This window comes from Lasioglossum baleicum, chromosome 3 (assembly GCF_051020765.1).
Source record: "Lasioglossum baleicum chromosome 3, iyLasBale1, whole genome shotgun sequence".
NCBI classification, from domain to species: Eukaryota; Metazoa; Arthropoda; class Insecta; order Hymenoptera; family Halictidae; genus Lasioglossum; species Lasioglossum baleicum.
Window position 1 is genome coordinate 7,582,566 of NC_134931.1, and position 8,472 is coordinate 7,591,037.

The 8,472-nt window shown below is 34.2% G+C and overlaps 1 protein-coding gene across 2 annotated transcripts; it reads right to left on the bottom strand.

Annotated features, from left to right (window-relative positions):
* Positions 1-376: 376 nt before the first annotated feature.
* Positions 377-7,672, bottom strand: LOC143207110 (uncharacterized). Of its 2 annotated transcripts, none has more exons than XM_076420204.1 (5): positions 6,835-7,672; positions 2,427-6,761; positions 2,054-2,244; positions 1,539-1,901; positions 377-1,157 (listed from the first exon to the last, which is right to left on the bottom strand). In XM_076420204.1, the coding sequence occupies exons 2-5, from the start codon at positions 2,632-2,634 to the stop codon at positions 735-737; spliced, it is 1,185 nt and encodes a 394-aa protein (XP_076276319.1). In that variant the 5' UTR covers positions 2,635-6,761; positions 6,835-7,672; the 3' UTR covers positions 377-734. The 2 variants fall into 2 exon arrangements, with proteins under 2 accessions (XP_076276319.1, XP_076276320.1); XM_076420205.1 differs by having other exon boundaries at positions 2,427-6,279; positions 6,560-7,672.
* Positions 7,673-8,472: the final 800 nt, after the last annotated feature.

Genomic DNA, 8,472 nt, shown 5'->3' on the forward strand with positions numbered 1-8,472 from the left:
GGATATTGAATTCGTTCTGACTTCCTATCCGGGTCTCTAGTGCAGGAACCTCCTCATGGTGTGACCTGGGCAATCGGTATTATCAGAGAGGTGTTATCCTCTATTTGTAAGAACTTCTAATATCTTACAAGTAGTGGATAATATCGAGCTAATTGCTCGTTCAATAGTATTGAACTTTACAGTATTGAAAGATTTTCAATAAAGATCTTATAAATGAATATGATTATTTCAAACCTATTCCCTTCCATAACATTTTGCAATGTCACCTTCCCCCAAATTAAAAAAAGCAATTATTTTTCAAGCATTTACAGAATGGGTAATATCATCAGCATTACGTAGTTCGGGAGCAAGTGTTTCTAGGGATCATGAAAAACGCTTTCAGTTTCAATGATTTTTATTTCAATCTTTCGGGACATATTTTCCTCAGTAGCAAAACATACTTTGCCGCGAATGACATCCAAAATTAATCGACAGTTGCGTTGATAAATCAATAATAGTTTCCCAGACCAGCTTTATATCAGATTTGTTATAACACGGTTATCTGAAGACCTTTAGAGACATACATTATATATCAATATCTACTTAAAAATGATCGTTGACACAGTCATTGTCGTATTACAATTCTACGGCATTCCACAATTTCCGATTTCCTATAATTCTCTATTCTGTTCATGCTGGGACCATAAAGTTGATCATTCTCCTGGTTCATGCTAAATATCTTCCGCTTCCATTTCTCAATTATCGGACCATTCTTGGATGGAAAGACTCGTTAATTTTTCAAAAAAATATCGGAAACTCTTTTGTAGTATCTGATTTTCATCGTTGAGCTGCGCTTGCATATAATTAACCATGATTACTCTGCTTCTGAGATCGTACAATTGCAGTGATAGCCTCTGCATCTCGGTTTCTGTTCTCGATCTTTCTTGTAGTTCTTCATCTACCAACGCTTTGTTATTCATTAACTCTTTCATTAACTTCCTGTTAGAATCGATTATGTCCAATAATTGGCACTCGAGGCCACGTAGATTCTCCTTTTTCATCTCTAACGCGGATTCTTTCTTCGTGTTCTTCATTACCTTCAGTTGCTTCGGTGCCTCTTGAATTTTTGAAAACATCTTCAGCGGACAACTCTTTAATGAATTTCGGTGATATCTATCCTGAAAAAGATATTAAAGATACAATGAGTATTGTGAATACAATTTTTCTTAAATGCAATGCAGATATTTATGCAAATTGCTATTTTAATACATTGATCTGCGATGAAAAAATTATCAATTCAGTATCTACGCAAATAGTGGTAATTGTGCAACTATAAATTATGATTTTTTAAAATGTCCATATAAGATACTAATTTTTCTAAATTAAATTTACTAACTGGTTTGGCTATCTAATTCCGTAACTACCTGTTAAACTGGGACTTTGTCTCTGCTGTCTACAAATTTTTACTGAACCTCAGCCGTAAAGTTGTCATTTCACACGTATGTATTTCGGTTGCATAAAATCTACAGTTTAATAGTAAAGAGGAATAAGAAACATACTATTCTTTTATTCAATCGTTGGTTTTCATTCTTGGATCCAGATCTCAATGAAGATTTCTTCCAGTTCGCCAATAATCGTTTCTTTACTGCTTTGCTTTCCGTTGTGTCTTCTCTTCTTTTCAGAAGCTTTCGAATTGCCTTAAGGGTGTTTATAGAAATGCGATTATGAGCAAGGTCTATCCTTGCCAAAGCAGTATTCGATTTTAAAACATTATTTATATCATCTGCGGTTGTCAGCCCACAATGTTTCAAGCCCAATGACTTTAACCAACAATCGAATTGTACGGCCTGCATTAACAGTCGTACGCCACTGTCACCGAATTGTGGATTCTGGTTCAGCATTAGTGTGTGCAATCCTTGGACCTGAAATAAATATGATTATTATTACATTAAAGTAGTTGTGAGCATACATACATGTATTTATCGAAAAAGGGATTGCAGAAAAATATCTTCAGTTTAATATTAAGTTGGTTGATTTCAAAGAAAACAAAAACTCATCTTCCCAAGCTATTCACCTTGTCAGGAGAACAGCATTCGTGAGATCGATCAGAAGTCTCCGTCCACACATTCTGCAACAAATCAGCTCTCCTCCTCTTCAGGAACAGGTAAAGACTCGTGGCACTTTTGCTGGTGAGACGACATCCCGACAGATTCAGGACACGGATGTTTGGGTTATTCATCAAGCTCTCCAATAGCATTGTGCAGCCTAAATAAGTAAAATATAATAACTAAAAGTACTTTGTGAAGAAGAAACAACAAAGGATACTCCAGAAAAATACCAGAAGAACGATATTAAAGTAATTTTACTTCAGCACCGTATGGACTCGACGTAAACGAAAATGGAAGAGGAAATATTTCTGTATTCGAAAGTTAGAAAATAATACTAACCGACGTCGCCGATTTTGCATTTCTTCAACGATAGATAGGTGAGCCTTTGGTTGTTCCTCAGCCCGGCACAAAGGATGTTCAGGTACTTGGGGTGCAGCGGGATCCCGTTGAACGTAATTGATGTTAACCTCGTTGAATCCCTCGCGCAGACAGCAATGGAGTCGACCAGACAGCGTAACAGGAAGTTCGTGTAAAGGATTGGCCACATTTCATTCTTTCCGCATCGCCTGGACGATCGAAATTCTCGTCTCCCATCAATGTCCTTTCCATCTCCGGTTCTTTAACCTTCCCCTCAACATCATTGTACTCCATTCTGCCTTCCTCAGTTCCACCCCCATCCTCTTTGCCACATTCCCTCTTGTCTCTGATCCTTCGTCGGTTCAGACGATGCGACCTGCAAGCTTAAACTTTCTACGAGTAGTATCCGAAAGACAAAATAAGGAAATCTATTTTTTCTTTGTTTGAGAAAGCTGATGGTCTTGGGATGGGAGAACCTCATGTGTAGCACTTTGATTAAATACAAGAAATTGCGAATAATTTACAGACTGAAAGAACTATGAAACGTTTTAATGAGTTTTGTTCGAAATATGCATCATAGAAGTTTCTTAGAAAATGTTTTTATTCTACAAGTTTCAATTAGAACGGATAGAAACATGCTTGAAGGTAAAAGTTTTAGTTTAAATAGAACCTAAAATATATACAAATAAAAATTTGTCTGTCACAGAGATAGATATTTTTTTCATCCATATTAACAATATTCTCAAGCATTGTCACAATTGCTGAGAGTATTCAAGTAATATGCAATTGCTGAGAGTATTCAAGTAATATAAAATACGTTTGTGCTATACAAAAGGTTGTTGGCCATAGGAACGTTAAAATGTTGCACATGAAATGGTTGATTTTACTAATGATGACAAGTAACGAAAGCCGTGCTTTCATTTTAAGATTAAAATATCCATGACGTAGATACTAGATACAATGAATGAAAAGAACGACGAATTCAATTCAACCTTCCTTTTCTACATGCATGAAAATACAATTTTTAATTCGAACGCTTAATTATATGATAAGGGATAAACTTATTTAATATACACACCATTACAAGTTATTTCAAAAGATGGTAATAATGATACGCATTATAATATAGAAAACATTACTAGTTATTTCAGAAGATAGTAATTATGATTCGCGCATTATGATATATAATAGAAAACATTACAAGTTATTCTAAAAGATTGTAATTATGACACGCATATAATATAGAGAGCATTACAAGTTACTTTAAAAGATAGTAATTATGATACGTATATGATACATGTAGAAAGCATTAAAAGTTATTTTACAAGATCCTAATTATGATACCTGTGTAATATATAGGAAGCATTACAAGTTATATTAAAAGAAGATAGTAATTATGATATGTATATAATGTCGAAAGCATTACAATTTAATACAAAGAAATTCCTCAAAAGAGTAATATTTATAATAGAGTTCTTGTATTTCTCAAGTTTCGCAATAGGCCTTTCCACGTGCAACATATGAAGCATTCAAAGTAAGAGAAAGACATGACAAGTTTAAGCTTGGGGAAGCAAAACATTTAATCTCCTACCCAGTTTCTACGACAAGCCCGGGCAACTTTCCCGCTGTCGCTTCACGACTTCCACTACCAGCGTAACAGTTCTCCCACTACCGGTGTACTGGTTTCCCTACTATGTATCCATCTACGAGTGGGGAGGACTCAGCAGTAGGGAGTGGAGTCGTTTACGGCTCGCGAACCGCAAGTTGCCCAGGTTGTTCTACGAAACTATTTTTGTGTGTAGTTACAAAATATAATCTGCCAGTACCTCAATTCTATGTAACACTCATGCGTTTTTTATTTTGACACGAACACGGAATGGGATAATACTCTCTTTTTAATGCGATGGTATCTGCTAGCTGTGATATTTTAAAATTCGAATATACATATTTCAGGATCTTCGCTACAATTACCATAATTTTTCGAGCTTCTCTTCCGTATTTACTGTCTCTCGTATCCTTCGGCAAATGCTCCGACTATACACATTAATTTTTGATATACTCCGATTCTCGGCGATACTATTCAATATGGGCGACCAATGTTTCAAACCCACGTGGTCCACGCAGAATCGCAACCTTTTCCCTTTAAATCGAGCTTGTATGGTAGGTAGCGGTTTCATTGACTTTTTTGCGCACAGTACCTTGTTAGAAAATGTTAGCATAACTTTTTAGGCCACTAAATCCTTAGTATACTAGAACCAGAAGCAGTTTGACACATTCGAAGTGTTCCATTAGGCTGTCTTCCTACTTTAGTGTCTTGGAAAGAAACAATTCTAATTGTACTTCGCTGAATTTGCGAAATGTGTGAAAAAGCCCGCAACATTTTGTCAAGAAGATATGTGAATTTACAGAACAACAAATTTTCAAGAACCTCAAATAAATTTCGTCCGAACTATAACTTAGAAATAGGCTGCTAACGATACTAAAAAGACTGTTTTTTTTTTCATTAATGATTAAGGAAAATATATTTCTGAAAGTATTTAATATTCTTATATATTAATAAGTAAGACAAATGGTTCTTGTCAATGTTGTCTATTTCTAATGTTGCTATATTGCCAATATTTGGTTCCTTTTGTACAAAATTGGCAGGTTCATAAATGGTTAATAAATGGCTTCTTCCGTCACAGATCAGCTACAAAATTAATCAAACATTGCATAAAAACGAACTAGGGAAACGAAAGTTTTTGCTTGTTTAGAGAAAGCTTTAATAGTGGATACATTAAAAGTAGGAAGACTTTAAGATACAAGAACGTCATGCTACAATATCTTGCAGTGTTATTATACAATTATAGATCTCCGCTTAAAAATAAGGAATTGAATTATAGTGAGCAGCTACACTAATACTGATAGTGATAAGTGCTATTTTAAAATCATTCAGAACTATGTTTACGTGTTATGAAGAATTGGAGAATTGAATAATTATGATAATTATGAAATTATAACTATGTAGGATCAGTGAAATTATAATCTAAGTGATTGTAAGTAGAATTTTGTTACTTCCTTGTCGACAAACCTTATATAACCAACCAAACTGTTTGTGACCCTTTTCCCTTGCCTCTTTGATATTTCGCATGATTTTTCAAGTTTTATGTACCGTGCTCATTGATTCTTCGACTTATCAACGTCGGATTTCATCACTCGTTGAAATGTCCGTACAATATTTAAATAATACAAGTAAAAATTCAAAACGTCATGTAAAGTTAAAATACATCGAAAACTGACACTGTCAGATTATCAAGATACAAAGGGAACATTTGACAACTATTTTCTTCTCGGTTGACACTTCATACTATTAGAAAACTCGATTCGACGGATGCTATTCAATATAACAGAAATTCCGACGAATTACTTCTCCCTGGAACAGTTGAAAATTCTCAACAAAAGTAGTGGCTAAAATTCGTTCTGAAATTTGCGACTTGATTAATAATGTATCGGTTGTATAGACATCAATTTCACATGAAAATGATTGCAAACAAAGTGATATATTGTATGTTAAATTTAGAAATAGATAACCTAGACTTACTGTTTATTATTTTTTAATCTCTGCTGTTTTTATAATATTTGTGAAAAAATGTAGATTATATACATACATAGGCATTATTGTTTTACAATTCAAAGTTTTATTGAAATTTTTTGTTACGTCTATGTCTTCGAGCATTCACTTTCCTCATTCAAGCATTTTTATTCACATTTACTGATTGATTGATTTATTTTTTATCTTTTGTTTCATATGCTAGAAATTATATTTTCCACGATCATTTTGATCATTTTTTCTCTACTGTAATCAAAACGGAACAACTTAAAGTTTCTAAGGGTAGGGAAACGTTGATATTGAATCTGAAATTGTTATCTTAATTACGATGCTTCTGTTAAATCTATTTAAATTCATAATATATGTACCTTAAACTAAAGCCATATTTCAGTATATTCAAATGTGTTTAAAAATGTTAAATAATAATTAAATTCAAAAAGTAAACAAAGATTGACTTACGTCCTGTTATTGTTAGGATCTTGGAGATAAGATTAATCAATAATCTTGTAATTCACAATATAAATACCTAAAAATTTAGATCCTCCATCATATTTCAATTAATTTACATTTATTTGTTCTTGTAACATTAATTCTGCTTTCATTTTCAATACTACAGCTCTGAATTTTCTCCTTGTTATATCAACTATCATAAACACTTTTAGTAGTGCAGTTATCGCGCGTACTGCACCGATCACGCTAGATTATAGTTAAATTATTAAATAATTTTCCTACAAAATCAGAATAATATGTATTTACGAAGGTAAATCATAGATATTTTTATAATCGTTAAACATAACTTACAATCGGATATTGTAGAGCAAACAGCAAATTTTGTTGATGTAAAGAAATACATATTTTTGTTCACGCTATTACGATCAACTAAGAATGTCTTTTCAGACGTTGCAGGATGCAAGAATCATTTTTAGTTTGTCCTGTTTGCTTTCCAGTGGAACCGAACTGTGACGTTCTGTTGCAATCCATCTCAATTCCTCGGAGATTAACAAAATAGACCTTTCTGTTTTAATGTGCTTCCAAACACACAGTCCCCATTGATTGTCTCGTTGAAATAGTCGGACATAAATCATAATAATCGAAAATAAGGGTAGAAATAATTTTAAATAGAATGTTGTGTGATATAGCATATTAATAAATGAATTTTACACCTTCGAATATGATATTACACATCTTGTATGTAGTAAGGTAATAAAACGAAATATTCTCACTTTGTTTATCAGTTTTATTTTACGGCTGAGATCCAATTCACATTAAACATCTTAATGCTTCGAGTTCTCTTATCATTTTTAGCCCATGATCTTCGAATGATGTTTTTATTATCTTCAAGTTGTTCACGAATAATAATATGCTCTTTGCTTATTATCTTTAATAAGAACATTACAAGAGATGTCTATTATTAATTTAGACACAGTCTCTTTAATCAAATTTTAATTGGGTTTAATCAATGCTAAATTCTATGAACGGAGCTTTCTACATGTATCAATGTTTTTCGTTTTGTTTCAACGTTTTGTGGCTGTGCAATTGTTATGTATAGATTATCTTTATAGGACCTTGAATAAGTTCTCGCTGTTTCTTTTAAAAAATGAAAGCTTTATTTAAATTATAAGGAACAAAAACATTTCATTCAAAGTATTGCCCATCACTAGCGACCACTTTCTCCCATCTTTCTGGTAGTATATGAATTCCGCGTCGGAAAAACGACATGTCTTTTGAGGCTATCCAAGAATCGATCCATGTTTTAGCTTCTTCATAAGAATGAAAGCGCTGGTCAGCTAGGCCATGTGCCATCGAACGGAATAGCGAAAATCAGAAGGGGCTATGTCAGGTGAATACGGCGGGTGGGGTAGAACTTCCCATTGAAGCGTTTCCAGGTAGGTTTTCACTGGTTTTGCAACATGAGGTCGAGCGTTGTCATGTAGCAAAATCACTTTGTCGTGTCTCTGCTCGTATAGCGGCCGTTTTTCTTTTAAGGCTCGACTTAAACGCATCAATTGAAGTCGATAGCGCTCCCCCGTGATAGTCTCATTCGGTTTGAGCAGCTCATTATAAATTACACTCTGCTGATCCCACCAAATACAGAGAAGAAGCTTCGAACCATGGATATTTGGTTTTGCAGACGATGTTGATGCATGGCCGGGCTTACCCCACGAATTTCTACGCTTTGGATTATCGTAGTGTATCTACTTTTCATCGCCAGTCACGATGCGGTGTAAAAAACGTTTTCTTTTCTGCCGTTGAAGCAGTAGTTCACACGTGAGAAAACGCCGTTCGACGTCTCTCGGCTTCAATTCATACGGTACCCAATGTCCTTGCTTCTGGATCATTCCTAAAACTTTTGAACGTTTTGAAACAGTTGACTCATCTACTTGTAATGTTTTTCCAAGTTCTGCTAGCGTCTGACATCGGTCTTGATCGAGTAATTCC